The sequence below is a fragment of the Myxocyprinus asiaticus genome, chromosome 46, assembly GCF_019703515.2.
Source record: "Myxocyprinus asiaticus isolate MX2 ecotype Aquarium Trade chromosome 46, UBuf_Myxa_2, whole genome shotgun sequence".
In the NCBI taxonomy this organism is placed as follows: domain Eukaryota; kingdom Metazoa; phylum Chordata; class Actinopteri; order Cypriniformes; family Catostomidae; genus Myxocyprinus; species Myxocyprinus asiaticus.
In genome coordinates this window covers 28518084-28545742 of record NC_059389.1, presented here as the reverse complement: position 1 = coordinate 28545742, position 27659 = coordinate 28518084, and the positions used below count along the sequence as shown (strand labels likewise).

At 35.6% G+C, this 27659-nt stretch overlaps 2 protein-coding genes across 2 annotated transcripts in view; both read left to right on the top strand.

The window, feature by feature from the left end:
* The window catches only part of LOC127436303 (protein LSM14 homolog A-like), a 54375-nt gene extending 50472 nt beyond the window's left edge, over positions 1-3903 (top strand). Inside the window, exon 9 of the mRNA XM_051690376.1 lies at positions 2061-3903. Within this exon, the coding sequence (XP_051546336.1) occupies positions 2061-2084 (24 nt within the window). The 3' untranslated portion in view covers positions 2085-3903. The remainder of the gene's footprint in view (positions 1-2060) is intronic.
* Positions 3904-5731: 1828 nt separating this feature from the next.
* Positions 5732-27659, top strand: part of LOC127436297 (glucose-6-phosphate isomerase-like) — a 35732-nt gene continuing 13804 nt past the window's right edge. The window contains exons 1-10 of the mRNA XM_051690369.1: positions 5732-5952; positions 15207-15297; positions 16656-16724; positions 22032-22151; positions 22355-22438; positions 23801-23947; positions 24170-24241; positions 24408-24452; positions 26106-26159; positions 27219-27279. Of these exons, the coding sequence (XP_051546329.1) occupies positions 5834-5952; positions 15207-15297; positions 16656-16724; positions 22032-22151; positions 22355-22438; positions 23801-23947; positions 24170-24241; positions 24408-24452; positions 26106-26159; positions 27219-27279 (862 nt within the window). The 5' untranslated portion in view covers positions 5732-5833. The remainder of the gene's footprint in view (positions 5953-15206; positions 15298-16655; positions 16725-22031; positions 22152-22354; positions 22439-23800; positions 23948-24169; positions 24242-24407; positions 24453-26105; positions 26160-27218; positions 27280-27659) is intronic.

The following is a 27659-nucleotide window of genomic DNA, read 5'->3' as shown; positions in this document are numbered from 1 at the left end:
AGAGTGCTGTATCCAAGCATGTTAACAGAAAGTTGAGTGGAAGGAAAAAGTGTGGAAGAAAAAGATGCACAACCAACCGAGAGAACCGCAGCCTTATGATTGTCAAGCAAAATCGATTCAAGAATTTGGGTGAACTTCACAAGGAATGGACTGAGGCTGGGGTCAAGGCATCAAGAGCCACCACACACAGACATGTCAAGGAATTTGGCTACAGTTGTCGTATTCCTCTTGTTAAGCCACTCCTGAACCACAGACAACGTCAGAGGCGTCTTACCTGGGCTAAGGAGAAGAAGAACTGGACTGTTGCCCAGTGTTCCAAAGTCCTCCTTTCAGATGAGAGCAAGTTTTGTATTTCATTTGGAAACCAAGGTCCTAGAGTCTGGAGGAAGGGTGGAGAAGCTCATAGCCCAAGTTGCTTGAAGTCCAGTGTTAAGTTTCCACAGTCTGTGATGATTTGGGGTGCAATGTCATCTGCTGGTGTTGGTCCATTGTGTTTTTTGAAAACCAAAGTCACTGCACCCGTTTACCAAGAAATTTTGGAGCACTTCATGCTTCCTTCTGCTGACCAGCTTTTTAAAGATGCTGATTTCATTTTCCAGCAGGATTTGGCACCTGTCCACACTGCCAAAAGCACCAAAAGTTGGTTAAATGACCATGGTGTTGGTGTGCTTGACTGGCCAGCAAACTCACCAGACCTGAACCCCACAGAGAATCTACGGGGTATTGTCAAGAGGAAAATGAGAAACAAGAGACCAAAAAAATATAGATGAGCTGAAGGCCACTGTCAAAGAAACCTGGGCTTCCATACCACCTCAGCAGTGCCACAAACTGATCACCTCCATGCCACGCCGAATTGAGGCAGTAATTAAAGCAAAAGGAGCCCCTACCAAGTATTGAGTACATATACAGTAAATGAACATACTTTCCAGAAGGCCAACAATTCACTAAAAATGTTTTTTTTTATTGGTCTTATGATGTATTCTAATTTTTTGAGATAGTGAATTGGTGGGTTTTTGTTAAATGTGAGCCAAAATCATCACAATTAAAAGAACCAAAGACTTAAACTACTTCAGTCTGTGTGCATTGAATTTATTTAATACACGAGTTTCACAATTTGAGTTGAATTACTGAAATAAATGAACTTTTCCACGACATTCTAATTTATTGAGATGCACCTGTATATATATATATATATATATATATATATATATATATATATATATATAAAAGCATAATTTATGATTTTCATGTACTTTTCTATCAAAAGTGTGAACATGCATACTATTTTCATTAATACTGTTGTCCTCATTTTAGAATAATAGTAAAGTCATCTAAACTATTAAATGGAAGTATAGGAACTATGTAATGACCAAAAATTATGTTAAATATTAAGTTATATATTTTAGCTTAAAAGTCACCACCCTTTGTCCAGCTCTGCACACTCGATGCATTCTCTCAAGCATCTTCATGAGGTGCATCCTGAGATGATTTTTAAACAGTATTGAAGGAGTTCACTTGTATTCTGGACTCTTCATGACTGCTTTTCCTTTACTAACTGCTCCATCAGTGGGGCAGTGGTAGCTCAGCGGTTAAGGCTCTGGGTTACTGCTCAGAAGGTCGGGGGTTCAAGCCCCAGCACCGCCAAGATGCCACTGTTGGGCCCTTGACCAAGGCCCTTGACCCTATCTTTTCCAGGGGCGCTGTATCATGGCTGACCCTGCACTCTGACCCCAGCCTAGCTGGGATATGTGAAAAAAAAAAAAAAGAATTTCACTGTATATGTGCAAATGTATAATGTGTGATAAATAAATACAATTATTATTATTATTATTATTATTAGTTTTGTAAAGAAATTAATAATAGGCACAATGTGTATTTGTCTACAAAACTAATTTCAAGCATTTAAGCATAAGCCTTGAAATCAAAAGGTTCTTAAGACATGAGAAACTTAAATTCAGTCAACTGTTTCCAAACTTTTGACTTTTAGTGCTGGATATTGTTTTTTATATTTAAAACTGAAAACAATCATTCACACTTTCCTCTTCTTTTTGTTTCTTTAGAGGGATAACAAAGCAGCTGCGTAGTGATGGGGGACGGATCCAGAAGACCTGATATATGTTTAGGGTAATACATTTCAGGACACAAATTTTGATGAGAATGTGTGTAGCAAATCTGTCACCAGCACTGGGGTTCCTTTGTCTGAAACCTGGATGTAAATCAAGTGTCTACTCCATTTTTTTAAGGAGTGGATCCAATGCAGTTTTTTTAATTGTTGAATTTGAGCTGAATATTTCCAGATGATTTCAAATATATTATCACTTCTGAGGGACTTTTATTTTTTATTTTTACTTCCCATACTGTGTAAAATAACTTGTTAGTATACACATAACATTCTGTGATGACTTAGATCACATACATAGATTTTTTTTAGTTATACAATATCTTAGTCAACACTTAGCATCCCTTTTTCTTTTCCTTAGCTATTTTGGAAGTATAAAATATCTTTGGATTTATCAGTCCTTGTACGAGGTCTGTAGTTTACGATGAGATAAAGCTGTTAAAGATAAGTGCTAAAAGGTAAGTTTCAGTATTGATAAAATTTTGCTCAGAGATTTTAGAATAAATTACAACTTGGAAATGCTATCTTTGGGAAAACTATTACTTTTCAAATATGAAATGGACACGAAACAGTCCTGTCTATGCAAAGTGACCTCAGTAGGTTTATATATTATATGGATTTACATTTTACGAGGCACACTTTACTATATATAGCACTTTGTAGCAGATATTTGCTGATGTGTAAATGTCATATCTTTCCTAAGAAAATAATGCTACTTGGTGTATCTACAATCTATGCTGCAGTTACTTTGACAATATTTACCTTCTTGTCAATTTTGAACATTTTGATCACTTTCTATATGGCTGTCATTGAAATTTTAGCCCGTATTCTTCATAAACTCAATGTCATGATGGGAAAACAGAGTGGTTTCTGATCCAGTTTTAGTCTCTACACTGGTCCAAGAGCTAGCAGAAAAGTTTGCAAGACTTTATGAAGGTTTACATATTTGTATGAGATTTGTAACCGAGCACTACTTTTCCAGATGATAATTTTACTGTTTAATGTGAATGCAAAGCCAGCTTGTTTAAATCACAGAATGCAGTCAATTTTATGCAATTTTCTTTTCTGTCCTTGTCACAAAAATTGGAGGTTTAAGTGGCCAGTTTTTCCTTTTTCTATCCACTCACTTTAGATCTGGTTTTCAATAGCTATGGTTATGGTTGTTAGCATCGCTGCAAAAATGTATTATTTTGTCTTGTTTAATGTCTGTTGATAATGAAATAAACTTTGATTCCATATTGTAGCATATTAAAGTGCAAGTACTTCAGAGCTCAGGGATCAACATTATACTACAAATGCTGTCGATTAAGGGTTGCTTGTACTAAAACTGGAACTTTGCTTTAATCTGACAAGAATGAATCTTTCTAATATGTCTTAGCACATGGATATTAATAATATAATTAATTTATAGGCACAAGTAATGGAACTGTGTAAAATAAATGGGACTATATTATGATTTCTGTGCGGGGGGTGAATCCATTAATCTTGACACTTCAGAATTTATATTTTGAATTAATGATGCATTTAGTGCCAGAACCTTTCTTTTATAGGTGTTTTACATTTATACCTGTGTAAAGGGGAAAATGCTGCATGCAAGTTTTGTCAGAAACAACCAATGTGAGGCAATGCTTGAGGCAAATACTGTTTGGGAAACGTCTTGATATAAAACACCAATATTTTTATCAAGGTTGTTATATACACATTTCTTTTTAGCCCCAGCTTGTTTTTGTTCACAACTACATGTAGAGGTTTTTACTAGATGCAAAAATAAACCGTTTACTCACTATTGTGTGATTGTTTAATTTTATGGCAGGGCAAATATCAAATTACTGGTGGTCTTACTCTAGATATTATTTCTACACATTAAAATTATTTTAATAGTTCAAAATAACTAGCAATATTTATCAACAAAAGCTTGCAGTGTTGTGTTACTGTTGGAACGAAGTTGACATTCTTGCTTGATATGTGCAGTTACACAAGAAATCGTGATACATGACTGTTTGCTTCCATCTAGTGGTAAAAAACGTCAAATCTGCAAATCAGTAAACATTTTACATTAACACAAAATCACGTCCATTTACTACAATCAAATACATTTTATTTTCCATGGAATAAATGATAAGGGGAATTTCTTTTTTGGGGGGGGATTATTACAGTCTGGGATATGTCAATGATTAGCAACAACATTGTTTTTTGTGCAGTGTCAGATTTAAAAAAAAAAAAAAAAAACTCTCACACAATACATTGGAGGGCAAAAATTTCCACGTCAAAAACCTTCCATACAATTATATATTAATATTATTTTCAACTTTCACTGACTTTTAACCAACTTCAGTCCTGATCATAACTACCAAATATTCATTTTCAGGATTTTAACCGTTTAAATGCCTGTTTGTTTACATAATGCCACTGTTGTTTTTTCACACACACACACACACACATTTCTCAATACACATATACAAAACATACCCACACAATTTTAGCTGTATCATTTATTCAATTGGCCTGAAGTGCTCTATAATACAGCAAACAGAAAATAGGGAAAAAGCATGTATTTGCTCCACAGGCTAAACATGAGAAAAATGGCACCATCTGGTGGAAAATATTAAAAATGTTAATTTTGAAGCCAGGGCTCCGGAATGAAAGCATAATATCACAGAATTCATGATTTTATGCTTTAATGGCACTGGGATCAAATATTGCAGTTTTAATGGGTTTCAATGGGGACATTTTTGTCCTTAAGGTCCTGAGTGTAACTATTTTGTGTACACAGTGTATTATAGATGTATTATAGGAATGAGGTTGAAATATCAAAATTCCCCAAAAAATACACACCTTGAAATGATCGAAAAAGACAAAAAAGTCCCGAAGGTCGTACAAGGTTTAAGATATTTATCACATGTCTTGGAATAAAATCTGTGCATGGCCTAGATCAATCTTCAAGTATTTTGAAATTATATTGTGTAATGATGTGGATTTGATATCGTAATGACATTTTTCACTATACTGTAAGGTGGATAAGCCTTGCACTTGTGTGACGATGTTGGTTGTGGTGTGTGCATTACCTGCACAATGAAGAATAAATGTTTGTTTTTTTTAAATGAATAAATGTGGTGCAGAGAATTAATCAGTCCTGATCAAAACACAGATAACACACAGACATCACAATAAAGCCTTGTAAGAACATAGCTAAATTAATCTGAAATAAAACCACGCATTAGACTCCAATCTCATGTCGACAGCTGCTAAGAGGAAGCCGAAAGTAGAGCAATTCTGGCACATTTTTAACATTTCAACTCTGTGACGTTGACACATCTCGCTGTTTTTTTCAGCTTCTCGCTCAGTTATGTTTATCCACTGAAGCTACTGTATAACGATTACTTGATAATTTTTTCTTTTAAATATTGAATTTTTTTTTTCTTTCTTTTTTTTTTCTTTCTTTTTTTTTCTCTTTCTGTTGAAATCGTCGTAGGGGATAGAAAAATTCCAGTAACTGAAGAGTCATTTATATTACATAATGCAGTCACACTACTGCTCTCAGTTGTGTCATAGTGGGCGTGACTTTGTCAGGTTCGCTACGGTCATAGTGGGCGTGGCCTGTCAGGATTTGTCATTGGACTTCCTCTTCACGCTTCTCACTGCACTGAATGACTGATCAGTTGTAATTCACATCAGCAGCAGCTTTGAACCGAAGAACGGCGAAATCTCTTCATCATGGGCCTCACCAACGATCCAAACTACCGCAAACTGGAGCAATGGTACAAATCCAGCGCCGGAAACCTCAATATGAGGCAAATGTTCGAGGCGGATGCGGACAGATTCAACAAGTTCAGGTGAAATACACATAAACACGCTTCTGTAATGTGATGATGGCTCACTTATAATGGCATTTAATCGCTATTAACATCACTTTTATCGTGTATCTGCTGTTATAAGGATGTTAATCTGGGTGATTAAGGCCCATCAGAGCAAACGTCTTGGATGTAATCTGACTGAATGCATAGTATTGGTAAGAAAGTATCAGATATGAACATAATTGTGAAGGCAATGTAACATCTTGAGTTTATAAATGTGCATCATGAAGGATAGTTAAAGCTTTATTTTTGCTCTAAAGTAAACATATAATGTCAGCCATGTTTGCAGCTTCACACACAAGGTCATTCACTGATCATCGATCATGTGTGTTGCTGCTGTGAATGCCCTTTCACAATGCTTTTATGTTACCGCATGTATATTAGCGAGCATGTCTATATGATACATTCGATTTCATTATATGCTCATAATAGGGCACTTCGCTAATGAATTCACTCATTTTTCCTCTACTGACTCTATATTGTTAATAAAAAATATACTCCTTTATTTATATGCTATAGATTTACTGTGGTTTATTCTTTTGGAGTGAATCCTGGTGTATTTTCTGACGAATAAAGGTTGTATTTATTCATTCAGCAGAGGGTTTTAGAATGATAACCAGCAGTGGGAGCTACAGCAGCATGTTGTACGTGCCTCTCTGCACACACACCACATGACCGCGTGTGCAAGTGGGTGAATAATGATTTATAATAATCGAATTTATTTTAATTCTGATTTTTAAGTATAATTAATATTAGTTATTTGTATAAATATATATTTTATTAAGACTAATTCTAGTATATAAAGTTACATAGGCATTTTTGGTTGATGTATTCAACCAAAATACAAATTGTCTTATGATGTGACTAAAGAATAATAGTTAGGTGAAACAACAAAAGCAGGGCTCTAGACTAATATCTGAGAGTAGTTCAACAGTTGGTAGCACCGGTGGAGGTCTGTGGCCTATAAAAATAATAATGATAAAAACTAATAATAAAAGTGATTCTATACATTATTACTAAAATAAGTGCAGTTACCAATAATACTGCATATTTTGCCCCACTGAAATGCTCATTCAATAGAAAGGCATTGATTTTAAGTTGGGATGCAGATGCAAATTTACTGGCGTCGACAACAGGAACAGTATCGATAAAAGGTAAAAAGTTACCACCTAATTTATATGTGGCTAATTTAGTCTGACATTGTGACTGAATTGTGACTCCTTTCATCAGGCTCTTGTTGATTCAAGTTCAGTCATCTCTTGGAATGTTTGAAGGCAAACAAAACCATTTGGCTGGTGGCCAAAAGTTTGGAATAATGTCCAGATTTTGCTCTTATGGAAAGAAATTGGTACTTTTATTCACCAAAGTGGCATTCAACTGTTCACAATGTATAGTCAGGACATTAATAACATGAAAAATAACTATTACAATTAGAAAAAAAAAATTCAGAGTCCTTAAACTACTTCAAAGAGTTCTCATCAAATCCTCCACGTGCAGTAATGACAGTTTTGCAGATCCTTGACATTCTAGCTGTCAGTTTGTTCAGATACTCAGGTGACATTTCACCCCACACTTCCTGTAGCACTTGCCATAGATGTGGCATTATTGGGCACTTCTCACGCACCTTACAGTCTAACTGATCCCACAAACGCTCAATGGGGTTAAGATCCATAACACTCTTCCAATTATCTGTTGTCCAATGTCTGTTTCTTTGCCCACTCTAACCTTTTCTTTTTGTTTTTCTGTTTCAAAAGTGTCTTTTTCTTTGCAGTTCTTCCCATAAGGCCTGCACCCCTGAGTCTTCTCTTTACTGTTGTACATGAAACTGGTGTTGAGCGGGTAGAATTCAATGAAGCTGTCAGCTGAGGACATGTGAGGCGTCTATTTCTCAAACTAGAGACTCTGATGTACTTATCCTCTTGTTTAGTTGTACATCTGGCCTTCCACATCTCTTTCTGTCCTTGTTAGAACCAGTTGTCCTTTATCTTTGAAGACTGTTGTGTACACTTTTGTATGAAATCTTTCAAGCATTGTATATCCTTAATTTCTCAAAACAATGATTGACTGATGAGTTTCTAGAGAAAGCTGTTTCTTTTTTGCCATTTTTGACCTAATATTGACCTTAAGACATGCCAGTCTATTGCATACTGTGGCAACTCAAAAACAAACACAAAGACAATGTTAAGCTTCATTTAATGAACCAAATAGCTTTCAACTGTGTTTGATATAATGGCAAGTGATTTTTTTTTTTTTTTTTTTTTTTAGTACCAAATGATCAATTTTGCATGATTACTCAAGGATAATGTGTTAGAGTGATGGCTGCTGGAAATGGGGCCTGTATAGATTTGATCAAATGACTTTTCAAATAGTGATAGTGCTGTTTTTTTACATCAGTAATGTCCTGACTATACTTTGTGATCAGTTGAATGCCACTTTGGTGAATTAAAGTACCAATTTCCTTCCGAAACAGCAAAATCTGTATGTTATTCCAAACTTTTGGCTGCCAGTTTATATTTTTCTACAATGAGAGTGCATTAGAAGAGAACAGAATTTACTCCAAAGAAAAACATGCTTTGTCCATAATTCACAAAGGTCTAGGCTTTAAAGCCTTTTATTCTATTTTGCATTTTCTCTTATGAAAATGTACCATAGTTTTAACAGCTTTATCTGTAACAAGACCATGGTAACCTCGGGTAAAACAAAGCATGGATCACCACTACCAAGGTTAGATGTAAAATGATTTCTATAAAACAAACTATGGCATTTTTGTATGAAAAACAGTACCCTAAACACTTGATTCACAAAATTTATAAACTGCCATAATTGTAACAAAAATGAACGATATTCTCTCGATCTGTCACCGCTACATGCGACTGCCTCGTGAACGATCCAATCTGTTTTGGGTAAGAACGACCAAAATGTAAGTCCTTTTTCGCTGTATATCTTGCCATTGCAGTCTCTAGCCACGGTCATGATTTCAAGCTCGCTTACACTTCCTAGTGCTTGACGCATGCAGATGGCGCAGAGCACTAGATGGTGGTAGGAAGTGTAATCAAGCTTGAAATCTTTTTTTTTTTTTTTTTTTTTGTTTTTTTTTTGTTATCAACAAATTTGCATTACAATGGAAAAAAACAAGGATTAAAGAACATATAACATATGGGGAGATACACACACACATATATATAAAATTACAATTTCTATAAAAACATTCTAAAATACAGGATGTTCTCAAAGCTTTTTTTATTGGAGGAGGTATTTGGAAGTGATGAAAGTAGTAAAACTTAGGTTTGAATTTAAGATATTTTGCTTTGTGAATGTGGTATTTACCCATCAGACAAATAAAGTTTAAGGCGTAATCTAGTTCCTTGTCAAAAAACCTTCATGAAAGAAATATTACATAGTTGGTGGCATACAAGGAAAAAGGATGCGGAAATTTGAAGCCAGAACTATTTAGTATAAGAACAAAAATGGAATAAGTGTGGAAGAGATTCTTCTTTCTCTTGGCAAAAAGAACAGAATGGGGAAATGTCTTGGATGAATTTACTTAAATATTTATTACAAGGGTAGTAACGTTGAATAATTTTGAAATTGACTTCACTTATTTTATTATTAAACAAATTTGTTTGGCACTGTCCATACATACTTAAAATGAATATTTGGGTAAAGTGCTAACCATTTCCCTTGAGCTTTAATAATTGACTTGTTAGAAGCAGTGATAATTTTTCTCAAAATTGATTTGTACATTTAACATCTAGAATACTAAGCCCTTGTATAAAAGGTTGGGGGATCTTCAGACTTATATTGCAATGTAATTTGTAAGATTTCACCAAAAACAAATTGGAAGGGATATTATTTGTAAGATTAATGTAGTCCCGTTTTGATGCATTTATTCCATGTTAAATCAATGTAAAATCATCATAAGAATATATGTCTCCACTGTTGCTTACTAAGTCTGAAATAAAGACAGTGCCTTTATAGAACCAATCAGGAAAGAAAAGAGATTTACGAGCTGATAATATATATTGATTATTCCAAAGGATATTCGGAGAAGAATTATGTTTAAAGACCAGCTTCTATGACTCGAGCTTGCTTATGAAAGTTTGACAGCTTCATAGGAAGCCTTGTAAACTTAAAATCACAAGAAAGCAAGAAATGTAAACTACCACATCTTTTAAATTGTATGTAATTAGGAATCCAAAACCAAACTGAATTCCCCTTTAGACATTGTTTTATCCTATTTATTTTAAAGATCTGGTTCAAGGTATAAAAGTCTAAAACATTTAAACCTCCCTTTGAGAACAGCTGTATTAAAGATTTTCTACTGATGTGTTCCATCATATTTTTCCATATGAATTTAAAATTTAGAGAGTCAATAGATTTACAGGTGATAGAATCAACATAAAGAGATAAAGAAAGATAAACAAAACGTAAAATTACTAACGCTGTAACAGAAGTCTGCCATAAATTGAAAGATCCCTCTGTAACCATAAACTAAAAATCTTTTTGTCAGAATCTAATTTAGGGTAAAAGTTTAGAGAAATTCTTTCCTTTGCTGACTTACAAATATTAATACCAAGATATCTAACAATATCTTTAACTATAATTCCATCAATAGAGGTCACATCTGAATGATGTATAAACATTATTTCACTTTTGTTTTTGTTTTTTTTGTATCAACTACTAGCCCAGAGGCTTTAGAAAAATTATTTAGGCTCTGGATTATTGAACCTACTTGATATTGATTCTTCAAAACAAATGCATGTATCATCCGCTAGTTGACTTATGATTAATTTATTCTCTTCAATTTGAATTTCTTTGACTCCAACGCAATTCACCACATATAGATTCAACAATTCTGCAGCCAATAAAAACAAAAATGGAGAAATGGGGTATCCCTGTCTAATACCTCTATTAACACAAAATCTGGGTGAAGTACCATTAGCAAGAGAGATACAGCTGTTTGTATCATTGTATAAGTTTTGACAACACCGATAAAATTACTACCAAACCCAAATCTATCTAAAGCTCTAAAAATAAATTTGTTCAATTGTGTCAAATGCTTTAAAGAAATCCAAAAAAAGAATAAGGGCATCGTTCCTAATCAAATCAGAATAGTCCAGCAAATCTAAAACAAGGTGGATATTATTAGAAATAGGCTGATTTTTCATAAAACCTGATTGTGTTTCTGAGATTATTTCTTCTAAACATATTTTAAGACGGTTAGCATACACAGCTGCCAGAATCTTATAATCTATGTTTGGAAGAGAAATAGGCCTCCAGTTAACTAAATCATTAATATTTTTATTTGGCTTTGGAATTAAAATGATTAAACTTTGCTTCATAGTAGGGGTCAATTCTCCTTGCTCAATACATTCTTTTAAAGCCTCACTAAGTAAATCTTTAATGTGATCCCAAAAAACCATATAAAATTCAAAGGGTAGACCATCAGGACCAGGTGACTTATTTAGCGGGGATTTTGCTACCACCACATCTAACTCTTTCATTGTAAGTGGCAGATCACAAATAGATTTATTAATTTCCGAAATCTGGGAGATAACAGGAGTTATCATATCAAAAAAGGAGTCAGCTGCAACACTATCAAATGCAGAGGAATATAAGTTTTGATAAAATTTAGAAACAAATTGAGATCTGTTTTTTACAAGAGAAAGGGTGCTATCAATATTAAGAGAATGAATTGTCTTCTTCCGTCTGTGTTGTTTTTCCAAATTAAAAAAATAAACAGAATTATTTTCGCCAAATTCAAGCCATATAGCTCTTGATCTTATAAAAGCTCCTTTAGCTTTTTCAAGATACAAAGAATTCAGTTCCTTGTAAAGAATTAAGCCTATTGTGATCTTCTTCTGAAAGCTGTCTGTTTAAAAGATCTGAAATATTCTTAAGTTAAGCAGCATATTTATTTATTTTCTCAGAGGAGAGGTTTTTGCTAAAATAAATTGAAAATTTCCTGCACTCACATTTGACAAGTTCCCATTTAGACATAAAATAAATATCTGACCTTGATTTTATTTTATTAATTAACTGTTTTATACCTGTGCAGTAAGATTCATTAAAAAGCAGGGAACAGGGGCCTGGGTATCTCAGTGGTAAAATACGCTGGCTACCACCCCTGGAGTTCGCTAGTTTGAATCCCAGGGCGTGCTAAGTGACTCCAGCCAGGTCTCCTAAGCAACCAAATTGGCCCGGTTGCTAGGGAGGGTAGATTAACATGGGGTAACCTCCTCGTGATCGCTATAATGTGGTTCGCTCTCGGTGGGGTGCGTGGTGAGTTGAGCGTGGTTGCCGCGGTGGATGGCGTGAAGCCTCCACATGTACTATGTCTCCGTGGCAATGCGCTCAACAAGCCACGTGATAAGATGCGGGGGTTGATGGTCTCAGACGCGGAGGCAACTGAGATTCGTCCTCCGCCACCCAGACTGAGGCAAATCACTACGCGACCACGAGGACTTAAATGCACATTGGGAATTGGGCATTCCAAATTGGGAGAAAAAGGGGAAAAATCCCCCCCAAAAAAAGCAGGGAACAGTTTAGTTTCCAATATCAGGATTATATGATCTTGAATTATGTGGCCTCAAAATAAAATCAATACCACAATGATCAGTTAGTGGTGAAGGAGAGCAAGAAACAGACATCAAAAATGAGATCAAAGAAACTGAAACTAACCACGAATTAATGCAAGTTTTTTTTTTTTTTTTTTTTTGTTAAATCTGACTTAAATCATGTAAAAGAGGTAGAATCAGGATATAGGAATTTGTTTGCATCAATTAAATCTAAAGATTGACAAAAATTAGAGATGACTGGATTAATAGCATTTTGACACTTTCTTGGAGGATATCGATCTTCAATAAAATCTCCTCCAAGAATCACATAAGCGGAAGGGAATTTATGCCGCTTATCAATAACAAGCAAAGAAATATCTGACAAAAGGGTGGCATTCATGTTTGATCTATTACAACCATATAGGTTGACTAAAATAAAATAAGAATCATCCATTTATATCACAACCAATATCCATCTTCCTTCTGATGAAAATGAGGAATCGATAATAGAGCCACTAAAATTTTACCAAATAGAACAGCAACTCCTGCTGCAGAACGAGTCCCATGAAAAAATAAAATCTTATTACCCCATTGATTTTGCCAAAATTTCTCATCCTCCTTAGATGAATGATTTTCTTGCAAGAAGTAGGTATCCCGATTATAAGATTTACAAAAACAAAAATATCGATTTTCTCTTAACTAAGTCTCGTATCCCCGAAAATTAAGTGAAAAACAATAAGCAAATTAAAATTAACCAAACAGATTCAACGATTATGATTAGAAGAAAAAGGAAAAACAAAAGCGAGCTTACTCAGAGTACAATACCATTAAAGGTTTAGTTTTTCCATCGAGAGAAGAACGATCAAGAGCCATAAAACCTGCCCTTTTTCCTTCATCTCTTGCTTGTTTCACTAGTGGCCACAATTTGTTGCGTTCCTCCATGGTCAAAGACAAGTCCTCCAGAATTCTGTATTTATTCCGTCGCAGGTAGTCAGATGACTTGGCATCTTTCCAGATTTTGTCTCTGATGCTACGCAAAGTAAACTGGATGATAATGCGACGAGAACAATCCATGGCGGATTTGGGACCAAGTCTGTATACAATGTCCACAGAGTTAGCGACAGATGAAGCAGAATCCGGTGAAACATTTCCGAAGATATCCAGGATAACTTGTTTTACATTCTCATTGTTAGCTTCAGGAACGCCTGCAATATGCAAGTTCCATCTCCGTTTGTATTCATCCAGTTCCAGGCATGACTGGCGAAGAGCTTAGTTTTCTTTTGTAACAGTAGCAATCGTATTCTCCAGAGAAGCAACTCTTTTGGTTTCATCTTCAATTTCCTTGCCAAAGAACTCCATGAAAGAGGAGAGGGAGCGAATAGAAGCAGTATTTTCTTGAACTGACATTTCCACAGAATGGAGCCTTGCCAAAGATTCCTCTTGGAGTTTGCCTATTTTCTCAACTGCAGCAAAAATAACTTTTTCAAAATGATTTCAAAAGAATTTGGTACATCAACATTCAGTGCTACACGCAATTTCTTAGCCGCTGGACATTTGTCTGGAGTTTCAGGTAGAGAAATGATGTCAGCAGCAGTATCTATACGGAACAAAAATATAAACGCAACATGCAACAATTTCAAAGATTTTACTGAGTTACAGTTCATTTAAGGAAATCAGTCAATTGAAATAAATTCATTAGGCCCTAATCTAATCTAATCTAATCAATGCATATGGAACATTTCTGGGATCTTTTATTTCAGCTCATGAAACATGGGACCAACACTTTACATGTTGCGTTTATATTTTTGTTCAGTGTAAATCGATAGATTTAGCATAGTCATGTGTGCATCACATCTGCCTGAGAAGTGTGCGCCATGTATTCTACCTGACTTTCCGCGGGTGAACGAGAGATTTCTGATTGAATTTTTAGCAGAACGTTTGCCCATAATGTCTCCAATAACTCAGTAAAAGTAGAAATCAGAGAGCCATGACACTATAATTATAAAAGTTCACCTAATGGTGAAGACTGAGTTTTGCTCCTTTTACTCACGAGCTGCTTAAATGAGCTTGTTAACACGGCACCAACTTGCACGCCTCCTCCAGCTTGAAATTCATGATCAGCAAGGAAAATGTAATTTCTTTACCACTTCCGGTAAAGAATTTTCCCTCACGAAGTTCGCATGGAGTTCAAGTTTAATGAATTTTGTCAAGAGTTGTAAATAATGTTTTTTATTATTTAAAAATAAAAATAAAAAATATTAATAAAAAGCAAAAATTCAACAAAAAATAATGACGTTTCAATATTAAATATTTTTAAGTGATATTCAATATATTACATTTAATTAATTTATATAAAATAAATGAAATATTTTAATACTTTTATTAAATTATTTAGAAAATTTCCTGAGTAATTTTCAGCAAGTCACAGTTTAAGAATCACTGATAACAGCGCAAAGACAACTATTGCAACATATTCAAATTTGCCAGATACACCCTCATCTGATTATTTCACTTTTCCACTCAGAAGTCAATGAGATTCTCTCATGAGGATTTGTTTCTGGATTAAATTATGTCTTTTTGGATCGTCCTCATAATGCATAAAACAAAGATAAACAGAAAGTACTACATCTGTATGCCCTAACAATGTTCTGTAATTTATGTGTTTCTCATGATCAGTTTAAAGCTGGAGACAGATGATGGAGACATACTGCTGGATTACTCCAAGAATCTCATCAACACAGAAATTATGAGCATGCTCTTTGACATGGTACAGTCTCCAATCTTTTTTTTAATGCAACGGCCTCCATTATCCTCCTCAATTTACCACAGAAAGCAAAGTGTTGCATTTATATCATTGTAAACATGATGAAAATGTGGATTCATATAATTTTGGGTTCTTTTGACTTCTGGAAGTCCTAATGATTATTTAGATGAGAAGAGGGTGTTACTATTGAAACCCAGTACAGTATCAGAATAGTTACTGTGGTCTGTCATTAGTCTAGCTAAGCATCTTTACATCCCTTCATCTTTCTCCAAATGTTAATAGAACGCAACAGTGCCCACCCACCTTTTCAGCCATCTGGGTTCCGGAAGTATTTTTCCCATTCATTTGTTTACCATAGGCCATGAACCAAACCAACCAGCTCTAAGGTGAATAACAACATTACAAACTTTGATTTAAAGCAAAAAAGTATTTGAAAATTGGACAAAAAGACAAAGGTACAAGACTGTGCACTTACTGTCTTTCACGAGGGTAAGAACTACAATCCCATGAAGCATTGCACATCACGTAATCGAATAAAAACTATGGAAATATATAAAACTATTGATTTTAGGTCATTGATTAAGTATATAAACAAACAAAAACAAAAAAATTCAGATATATACAAATATATAAGTAGTTTGAGGGTGTAGGGAGACCGACTCGATTGCGAAATTCACAGTGTCATGGAAGTGGCCGGTCGCTGCTGAACTTGTTTGGTGGGCTTTGTTGGCCGTTGTTCTCTGAATGGTGGATCTTTTTCTTCAGGATCATGGGTTTTGTAGTTCTTCACCAGGAATTCCGCTATTGAACACAGTTTTTAAATAATGAAGTTAAAATAATGCAGACTGATGGCTTCAACAGAAGCATATACCATTAATGAACAATCTCAGAGTTAATGATAGGTCTGTCTTTAAAAGTTTATAAGTTATCGTTGAAAATCAATTAATCTATGGAAAAAAGAATGGGATTTTTACTTCTGGAACCAGACTGTTGCGCTCTATTGGCATGTCCAATGCACATGTCCATAGAGCTGTTCTTTCAAATGTTGCTCTATTTTGTTGTAGCTAAAAACTTTAAATTTGACTGTGTATCAGGTGATTTTTTTCTGTGATGTACTCGAGGCCAACAGCATGTAGTTTAATGTTAGTGTACCATGTGCTTAGTCATTATAAATGCTCTTGAAGATATTTTCTCATTGAACCTGATTCTGCACTTCCTGTCTTTAACCAAGCAGAACAGAGAATGAGCAGTGATTTAAACCTCTCTCAAATGATGCAACAAATTTCTCAAAGTAATAACAGCATAAGTCATATTGAGAGAGATTTTTTTTTTTTTCTTTTTTCCTGTTTCACGATGATTAGGCACGATCGTTGGAGGTTGAAGCAGCTAGAGAGAAGATGTTTGCTGGAGAAAAGATCAACTTCACTGAGGTAATATTTCAACATCATAATTTAACTGATAATCACAGCAGTCTATTGCAAGTCTTTTGACATTTGAACATATGCAGGTTGAGAATTATAGATTTCTATCATTACATTTTTACTAGTTAAATTGTAAGTTTTTGATATCAGTATATCCATTTGCACTAGTAAATAAATGATGTGATTACTCTCGGAAATACCCATTATTGATATCGAAAATGGAATTTCAACTAGTTAAAGACTTTACTGATATGATGTCTGTATCTGCATTTGCTCTAGTAGAATTTCACAAAGTTCAGATGTATGGAAATGGATTTCAGATATCATTAAACTGAAGTTGATTTAAAGATATCTTAGAAGACATTCTTGCTAGTTACAAACAAAAATTACAGGGTTCCCACACGTCCTGGAACACTTGGAATTTTGCAATGCATTTTTCCAGTCATGGAAAAGCCATGGAAAATGAGAAATACCTAAATGTCCTGTAAAACATTCTTTGTCATGGAAAATATTTAAGAATTAATAAAACTGTTTGACTGTGTGGCTAAAGTGGTTTTTGTTACATGTACAAAACATAGTAACGATCAGGACTCGGGATAGGTGTCCAGTACACATTTGTGTCGTTTTGTCACTGCCAGCGGCTGCACATTGTGAAACAACATCAACAGTTGACTGTCATATACGATGTCCTGTCACTTACATTCTCTGCTCATTTGCTGTCATCTCTGTTTTGCTCAGACAAAATAATTTAAGTATTGATATAGTGAAAAATATTATTTTTTCGTTCTAACATTGCTGTTTTGTTAACTACAAAAACGTTTAAGTTATACAACTGAAAGCTTAGACAACTGTCAGTGGTCAGACTGCTGATCTGTTTGAAAATTGATTTCACAACCCGAGGTGGTAGCATGGTGATGCAGCCTTTACACCCCGGGATGTGAATTAATTTTCAATAATAAATGAATGATCTGTGTCCGCTTATACCTCTATTATTCATGTAGGGCCCTATGTTGTCCGCGATGTGGAAAACGGGGACGGAATCACTGAATCTAATCATAAATGGCATTAGCTATAAAACGCTGAAGGTCTTTGAATATGACACATTTGGGATGAAAATTAATGTTTGAATGCACAAATAATCAAATTAAAATTGTGATATGTCCTAGTGAGATTATTAAACTGCAAAAGGCTGCAATTTAATTAAATATATAATCTGCATGTGCTGCGCACTTTAAAATGAATGTAATAAATTCAGAAAAAATAACCGCAATATACATCATGACCTCTCGTGTGTTTTTTGCTTAAATATTACTCACGTTGGGCACAAAAAATTTCCTGGAAAATTGTGCCTTGAAAAGAGTGGGAACCCGGAATTAAATTTTTTTTGTTGATATCAGAAATAACAAAGAAGTTACTGATATAAAAAATTATAATTTTTACTAAGTTCATTGCTGATATGTGAAATTGAAATGTAATAATGTATAAATATGGATGTTTAATTGCATTTTGAACGGGAGTAAATAGTAGATCATTGTGAAATTCTACTAGTGGAAATTCGGTTACAGATATCAAGAATTACGGCTAGTGTCCCAGAAATTACATACTTCAGCTTTAAAATGTGAAATTCCATTTTTTATTTTAAAAATAGGTATTTCCGTATGTAATGATGTTGTTTTTGATATCAAGAATTAACATTCTTACAAAAACCCTATTACAGATATCAGAAATTTGCATTGTAAATATCTATAATGCATATCCTGCACATGATTTAATGTCAGAAGAGCTTACTTTAACAGTCTGCCTCAGGAAACTCAACCATAATTCTTCATTTACACTGTTTCTGATTCATACATGCTCTTAAAATATGTCAATTATTTGATTTAAATCTAATAATTATTTATCATTTGCTTATGTAAACCACTCATTTATTCCTACATGTTTATTGTAACCGCAGAGTGTTATGTTGAAGGCCTTTATTTCCTCATTTCCTTACCAAATGTCATGAAACTGCAGCATGTAATATCCACATGAGAAGTGGATGTTAGAAGTTTTTTTTTTTTTTTTAGGTTCATGGCCAATTACATATCAGTGAATTCACAAAAAGCTGTACCTTAAATGAAATGGCTATGTAGGAAACAAATGATATACAGTGGTGGCCACTAGATTGCCACGGTATCATAATTTTCACACCGGTGCGTTCACTTTTAAACCGACTAACACCGGTATTACCGCTGGTTGGACGCTAGGTGGTACTATTGGGTAATTGTCATTAAGCAATAGCCTACACAATAACACAAGGCAGATTGATTTCAAACTATGAACTTTTTTTATTTATTTTAACTAAAATTTCAAATGAAACTGAAAAATGAAGTGCGATTTAAAATGTGTGTTGTTCAACTTTTTGAAAGATGGCTTTTCAACAGTTGTAAAGGGCAACATCTCTTTGGCAATGAACCAACTTCATCCGTGCATTCTCTCCATCATGGGCTACCGGTCGGGTATTTCGTTGTCCGGGCAAATACATCACCTATTGTGGGTTGTTGAGGGTTTAATATTGGTGTTTTATTACCTTTCATCCCAGGACCCAGTTTAGCTGCTTCGGAATAGTAATGACTTTGAATGTGTGAATAAATTTGTTTTGTTCCCTCCTAGGGCTGAGCGATATGCAAGAAATATGTTCATGATATTTTTATTAAAAAAAATGTATCACAATTTCTAATTACAACGTCAACACCCCGGCTGAGGGATTGGTGAATATTCTTGCTTTAGTGATTTTGCATTAAAGAAAATGTAATTCATTTATTTAAACCAAATACATTTCTAAATTCAAATTGCACTTCAAACGAAAAGAAAAAGCAATGAAAATAACGAAGTGGTAAAAAAAACATATATAACCACCTTTCCATTTACCATCAGTCAAGTATCCGTCTATGAAAACGGTGGAAAATTACTAGTGCATATTAAGATCTAAAAGCAATTCTGAATGTAAACAATTATAATGATGATGATAACCACTGAAATATAAATCATGGTTCGAGGTGAATGTGTTTTTGTATTATTTTATTATTTAATCACAGATATAGGCTAATATATAAAGTGACCCTGCAGAGTTGCACTCACAATGAACTGCTCTGTGGAAATAAAGTGAACTGAACTCAAAGCACCTCCTGAGCTGAGATGATCTGAGGTCATTTACAGCATTCTTATAGATGATACTATTCTTGCAAACAAATTTCAGAAGACTGAAAGAAAGAGTGAGAACCTTTTATGTACATGTGTTCCACGAGACTGCAGTCCTCTGAACAAACAGCATCAGACATGCACATATACGGCTTTTCAGGCATCTGTTCTTAAAAATATAATAAAGTGTGTTTCTTCAAGCGCATGTCTGTGTGTCTAACAGCTTTTCTTGTGTCATTCCAAATACAAGACATCTTCCAATTACTCACCATGTACATTTATATTTGTTACCTGCAATTAAATGTCTTCTGTCAGTGTGTGTACTTTGCTGCCTGTGTAATTAGATACATGGGTCGCAAACTCTTCATTAGGCAGCTATTCTTTATTTAAGGCTATTCTATTCGTTAGGCTATTGTATTGATATTGGAAGTTCCATTAATAATGTTTCCACTGGTATAAAATTTCACACCGGTGTTGGCAACCCTAGTGGCCAAAAATATTGGCACCCTTGGTAAATATGAGCAAAGAAGGCTGTGAAAAAAAAAATCTGCATTGTTTATCCTTTTGTGATTCAAAAAAATCACAAAAATCTAACCTTTAATTGAAGTAAAACAACTGAAAGAGGGGGAAATATCTCATCATTAAATAAATATTTTTCTCAAACATGTTGGCCACAATTATTGTCACCCCTAGAAATTCATATGAGTAAAATATATCTGAAGTATATTCCCATTTTTTATTTATTTTTTATTTATTTTTAGTACACCTGGGTGACTAGGAACATGAAATTGTTCATCCATGACTTCCTGTTTCACAGGGGTATAAATATGAGGTAACACACAAGCCAAATTCCCTTAATCATCAATCACAGTGGATTAGACTAAAGAATATAGTTCTGATGTGTGGCAAAAGGTTGTTGAGCTTCATAAAATGGGAAGTGGCTATAAGAAAATAGCTAAAGCATTGAAATGCCCATTTCCACCATCAGCGCAATAATTAACAAGTTCCAATCAACTGGAGATCTTAAGGATCGGCCTGGAAAAGGACGTGTGTCTATATTGTCTCCACGCACAGTGAGGAGGATGGTTCAAGTGGCCAAAGAATCTCCAAGGATCACAGCTGGAGAATTGCAGAAATTTAGTTGGGTCTTGGGGTCAAAGTCTCAAAAACAATATCAGACATCACCTACATCACCACAAGTTGTTTGGGAGGGTTTCAAGAAAAAAAGCCTCTGCTCTCATCCAACAACAAACTCAAGCGTCTTCAGTTTTCCAGACACTACTGGAACTTCAAATGCGACCGGATTCTATGGTCAGATGAAACAAAACAAAAAAAAAAAAGCTTTTTGGCAGCAAACACCAGAGATGGATTTGGCGAACACAGAGATGAAGTACCCAATGACCACGGTTTAATGTGGTGCTGGATCTTTAATGTTGTGGGGCTGTTTTTCTGCCAGAGGTCCTGGACATCTTGTTCCGATATATGGCATCACGGACTCTATCAAGTACCAACAGATAAAAAATCAAAACCTGGCTGCCTCTGCCAGAAAGGCATCAAAATCAATACAAAAATGGTTCACTGACCACAAAATCAAGGTTCTGCCATAGCCATCCCAGTCCCCTGACCTGACCTCCATAGAAAACCTGTGGGGTGAACTGAAGAGGAGAGTCCACCAACATGGACCTCCTGAATTTGAAGGATCTGTAGAGATTCTGTATGGAGGAATGTCTCAGATCCCTTGCCAGGTGTTCTCCAACCTCATTAGGCATTATAAGAGAAGACTCAGAGCTGTTATCTTGGCAAAGGGAGGCTGCAAAAAGTATTGAATAAAAGGGTGCCAATAATTATGGCCAATGCATTTTGGAGAAAAAGATTTATTTAATAATGAGATATTTACCCCGTTTCAATTGTTTTACTTCAATTAAAGGTTAGATTTATTTATTTATTTATTTTTTGTATAAAAGATCAAAAGGATAAACAATGCAGATTTTTTTCACAGCCGCCTTTGCTCATATTTACCAAGGGTGCCAATATTTTTGGCCACAGCTGTATACAGATTTAAAGATTTGGTATTATGTGTCTATAGATTAAGCATGAAACGTAACTATTGTTAAGGCTGTGTATGTGGGTCTGTAGGGCCGCGCTGTGCTCCACACCGCTCTGAGGAACCGTTCTAACACACCCATCATGGTGGACGGTAAAGATGTGATGCCTGAGGTGAACAGAGTTCTGGAGCAGATGAAAGCATTCTGCCATGTAAGTGGAACATCATGAATGTGCATGCAACAGCCCACTCCATCACATCAACACTTGCAGTAGATGCAATTCGTTGAAATTCATAGGATGAATTTATCAGCATATGTAATTCCATTAAAAAGGTTAATCAGATTGACAGCTCTAATTTCATAGTCTCGCCAAAGGGAGATGATCAAATTGTGTTTGTGTGCGTTATTTTGCAGAAAGTGCGCAGTGGTGAGTGGAAAGGTTTCAGTGGTAAAACCATCACTGATGTGGTGAACATCGGCATTGGAGGATCTGATTTGGTGAGTTAATGTTAGGGCTGGGCGATATGGCAAAACAATAAAATCTCGATTTTTATCAAGCTTATGGACTGTTCATTATTCATGATGATTTTTTTCAACTTTTAAATTTACTCAACATGATTCAAATTGTATGTTCTATATTAGAATGCAAGGCAACCTGGTTAGAGAGATGCAAGTTCTTTTCAATATAGGAAACAAAGGTGTGCAAGAAAAATGCACAAGAAATTGCACCACAGGGGGAAGTTGTCAACATAGTGTAAATGTAAAATAAATTAAAATCGAATAAACCCATATGTTCAGAAATAATAGAATAAAATAAGAAAACTGCTAAATACTTCTTAGCAAGTGTAGGTATTCATTTAATCTAAAACCAAGTCTATCTAGAACGTTATCTAGACACCAATATCTATAAATTATCAAGTTTATCTAGAAAGTACTCATTGTATATCAAACAATTTGTGTGTATATTCATAAACCCCTGCAGATAGAGACACGTCCTCTAGTGGTTCTTGCTGAGCAGTGCAGCAATATGAAATTAATCATTACAATTCAACTAGCAAAGTTTGTCAAAATGACCGCTTGAAATATGTTGGCTATAGATGCAGTACACTTGAAACACGTCACAGAACAAAGCAATAATTCGTGATCTATCTGAATCATCATGGTAAAAGGAGCGGCGGATATTTGATTCTCCCAAATATAGCCTATCCAGATTATTTGATAGTGTTTGATACTTATTTATGGGTCAAAGAAAGGAGACCATTCATCAACATGTACACATCGAGGCCAGTTATGGTCTTAAGCCGTTGTATACATGCATGATGGACAAAGGTGAGCTACAATCACTCAGTGTACAGTCGTACTGGGAATATTACCGCTGTCTTTTAATATCAGTCTCCGTGTTGTTAACCTGTCACGTTCATTTGGAGCATGCCACACATGTGCAGCCGATCAGATCAGGAGCGGCATTAAGACAAGCACTGTGAATTCTTTTTCTCTTCCTTATTCAGCCTTTGGTTGGTGGTTACAACGTATCTAACTACAGCGTTTGCAATGATTTTATGCAAAATCTCGATTTCTCGTTTTTTTTTTTTTTTTTTTTATTAGTGTCAAAACGCAAATTCTAATTAATCTGAAAAACCGCACTGCCCTAGTTAATGTTACCACTCATAAGTTTTCCTGTGATTCATCAGTAAATTATAAGCTTCACTTGGTGGAAAATTATTTTGTGTCACACCACCCTAGGTAGGCAGCATTCGTAGTTGTCAGGTATCCAAGTCATTGTAGAATTTGTTCCATCCAGTGTCTGTGGTAAACTTTGTGCATGTGTAGTGAAGTTTCTAAAGTTTTTGTGTTCACTAGGGTCCTCTGATGGTGACTGAAGCTCTGAAGCCGTACTCTAAAGGAGGACCCAATGTCTGGTTTGTCTCAAATATTGATGGCACACACATGGCCAAAACCCTCGCACAGCTCAAAGCTGAGACAACCCTTTTCATCATTGCTTCTAAGGTAACACTCTCGAAATAAAATAAATAAATAAAATGAAATAAGTAATTTAATTAATTTTGATAAAGGTGACAAGCTTAACACTTTTCCTTTTCTTGTGAAATGTGAAAGTACTATTTGCCCAGGGAGTGTTTCAACTGTATTCCATTCAAAGTAATATTTAGATAGCTGCCAGTAATAATCTCCTTTAACCCTGTAAAATAATTTCTTTTTTATGTCTTTTAGACGTTCACCACTCAAGAGACGATCACTAATGCCGAGACGGCCAAAGAGTGGTTCCTGCAGACTGCTAATGATGTGAGTGTCAGATATAACTACTTATATCTGGTTTTTATAAATATATATATATATTTATTATTATTATTATTATTATTTTTTTTTTTAAGTGTCTGATTTCTAATTATTACTGCTGTGTGATAAGAGTTTGACTAGATATGAATCTAATTCAGTGTCATATTTGCAGCTGTCTGCTGTGGCCAAACATTTCGTGGCTCTTTCTACAAATGCAGTAAGTACAGCACAGCGTGTTTCAATGTTTGATGTTGATTTACAGTAGGATTCAGTGGAAACCACTAGTGAAAATGCTTCTATTTTAAAATTTTTCTAGTTTAATACAGTTTTTTTTTTTTTTTCATTACAATTATACACCGATGAGCCAAAACATTATGACCACTCACAGCTGAAGCGAATAACATTGATCATCTCCTAACAAGGCCACATGTCAAGGTGTAGGTAGATTAAATGGTAAGTGAACAATCAATTCTTGTCAATGTGTTGAATGCAAGAGAGATGGGCAAGAGTAAAGACCTGAGTTACTTTGACAAGGGCCAAATTGTTATGGCCAGACGACTGGTTCAGAGCATCTGTGAAACGGAAAGGCTTGTGGGATGCTCCCAGTCAGCAGTGGGGAGTACCCACCTACAGTGGTCCAAGGTGGGACAAATCACAAACCGGTGACAGGGTGTTGGGCACCCAAGGCTCATCGATTTGCGAGGGCAACGAAGGCTATCCCTTCTCGTCCGAACCGACAGAAGGTCTACTGTCACACAAATCACAGAAAATTTTAATGATGTTTTTGAGAGGAATGTGTCACAACACACAGTGCATCCCACCCTGCTGTGTATGGGGCTGTGTAGCTGTAGACAGGTCAGAGTGCCCATGATGACTCCTCGTCCACCGTCGAAAGTGCCTACAATGGGCACGCGAGCGTTGGAACTGGACCTTGGAGCAGTGGAAGAAGGTCGCCTAGTCCGATGAGTCCCGTTTTCTTTTACATCACGTGGACGGCCGTGTACATATGCGGCGTTTACCTGGGGAATTTATGGCACCAGGGTGCACTGTGAGAAGATGACAAGCCGGTGGAGGGACCGCTTCGTGGCAATGGTATACCCTGATGGCAGTGGCCTCTTTCAGCAGGATAATTCACCCAGCCACATTGCACACATTGTTTGGGAATGGTTTTAGGAACATGAGGAAGAGTTCAAGGCGTTGCCCTGGCCTCCAAATTCCCCAGATCTCAATCCAATTGAGAATCTGTGGGATGTGCTGGACCAACAAGTTGATCCACGGCACCTCCACCTCACCGCAACTTAGGAATTGAAGGATCTTTTGCTAACGTCTTGACGCTAGAGATACCACAGGACACCTTAAGGGGTCTTGTAGAGTCCATGCTTCGGAGGGTCGACGCTGTTTTGGCGGCACATGGAGGACCAACAGCATATTAGGTCATAATGTTTTTGCTCATCAGTGTATTTTCAGCACTACAAGTTGAATTGAAGAATGAACATGAATTTGAGAAAGTCTTAGTATTTGTTGTCACTCTTTTGCTAAAATGGCAGCAAAGACAATTATCATGCAATCAGCATGTTTTTAGGATGTTTCAAAGAGCAAGAAATCTGACTTTTTGTACAGAGGAGTTAACATGTTCAATGTTACAAATTTGCTTATCTGATTAGTGCCTCAGAAATAGTGTAGAATTTGTAATATTTCTTGCTCATTTTCAATCAAAACGTTTATTTTCCAAATTCTTAAAATCGGTTTATTTCCAGGTTTCAAGTAGATTTTGAATGCCATTCTTTTTAATGTAGACTGACTTTTGGCCCCTACTGTATCTTTAAGTAAACTATAAGACATTTACATGTATGTTTTGTTTCCTCACCAGCCAAAAGTGAAGGACTTTGGTATCGACACCAACAACATGTTTGAGTTTTGGGATGTGAGTATTTCTTCAGAAGATTCTTGGCAGTGTTTTATAGCATGAGAAAAATAACTTTGGCCACATTTACACTTTGCATTAACGTGTTTTCAGTAGCTATCGGAATGCAGTCAAACCAGATTAAATCAAAGATGTAAATGCACCCAAGACGCATTGTGATCGGATCACTGAAACCACTTTCGGAGGATGTCAGGGACGGATTCTGACCACATTCAAAGAAGTTGTAAATGCAGTTGTGTTTGTGTTATCAGGATAACTAAGTAATTAATTATGTGATGAGGTTAGGCTACAGTCATCCGTTGTTAAAGCGCTGTGTTGCTGGTTCTTGCATTTTTCTGTTTGTTCTGCCATTGCAATGTGAAGAATACAACAGACATCGCCATCTTTGAATCTTGTCACCAGAACAATGAACAATATCCCATAAATTATTCCATTGGAATACACTTGGAATATCTTGTCTTTCTCCTCAAATCCCTACTTGTTCGCATCTCTCTCCTATTTTCTAATCATTATGTGACTCGCGCAACACACGTGAGAAACCAGGCTTCACTCGCGTGTTTCAGATGAGAAGCATATTCAGGACCTACAAAGCACAGAACGGGAGATGTATATAATTAAATTTTCATAGGTGACCCCAAACTTTAAATGAAGGAAAAGCCAAGACTGTTAAAGTGTCATAAAGCATTTGAATTTATGCATCAATGTTTTTTAAATATGCTAAAAGATGGAGAATTTTCAGTTACCACAGCATCTGATGTAATATATAAGTACTGTAATATTTTGCATTTTGCGTGGGTAACTTTGATCGGATCTCTATCCGATCACAGTGGAGACGTATTTGACTGCAAGGTGTAAATGCAATCTTTTATTTGAATGGTTGGAAATCATGTAACCAAAAGACACAGTTTTTTTTTTTCCCATTAAACCATATTCAATAATTTCAAATTAATAATTGCATGACTGACTGTAATATATGAGTGCTGTGCCATATTCCTGAATTGGCATGTGTTTGCTTTTCAAAATCTGACATTTTTCTAATGCTGAATGCTCATATTTTAGTGGGTTGGCGGGCGCTACTCGCTGTGGTCGGCTATCGGTTTGTCCATTGCACTGCATATAGGTACGTCTGCTTTATGAACTGTACTCTGAGGGCCGAAACATACTCTATGTAATTGCGTGAATGTAAATGTTCCTAGCTACATGAATTAGATTTCACGCATTCATTGGGTTCCCAGTACGTTAGCATTAGCCTAATTTTCCATGGTCAGTTTTCTCTTTTAGGTTAACTACTGTCATCACAGAGCAACAGTTTATAGAGAATCAATCTACCTGAAAAATATCACATCTGGTTTAATGCCATTAGACACTTGAAGGTACCTGAAAATTTGGTACCTATTGCCCTCTTGAGTACTGAGGTTTGTTACCACCACAGTAATGCAAGAATGCACATTAAGTATGTACACCGGAAATGCAGGCTTGCATAGATCAGCATTCGTGCCT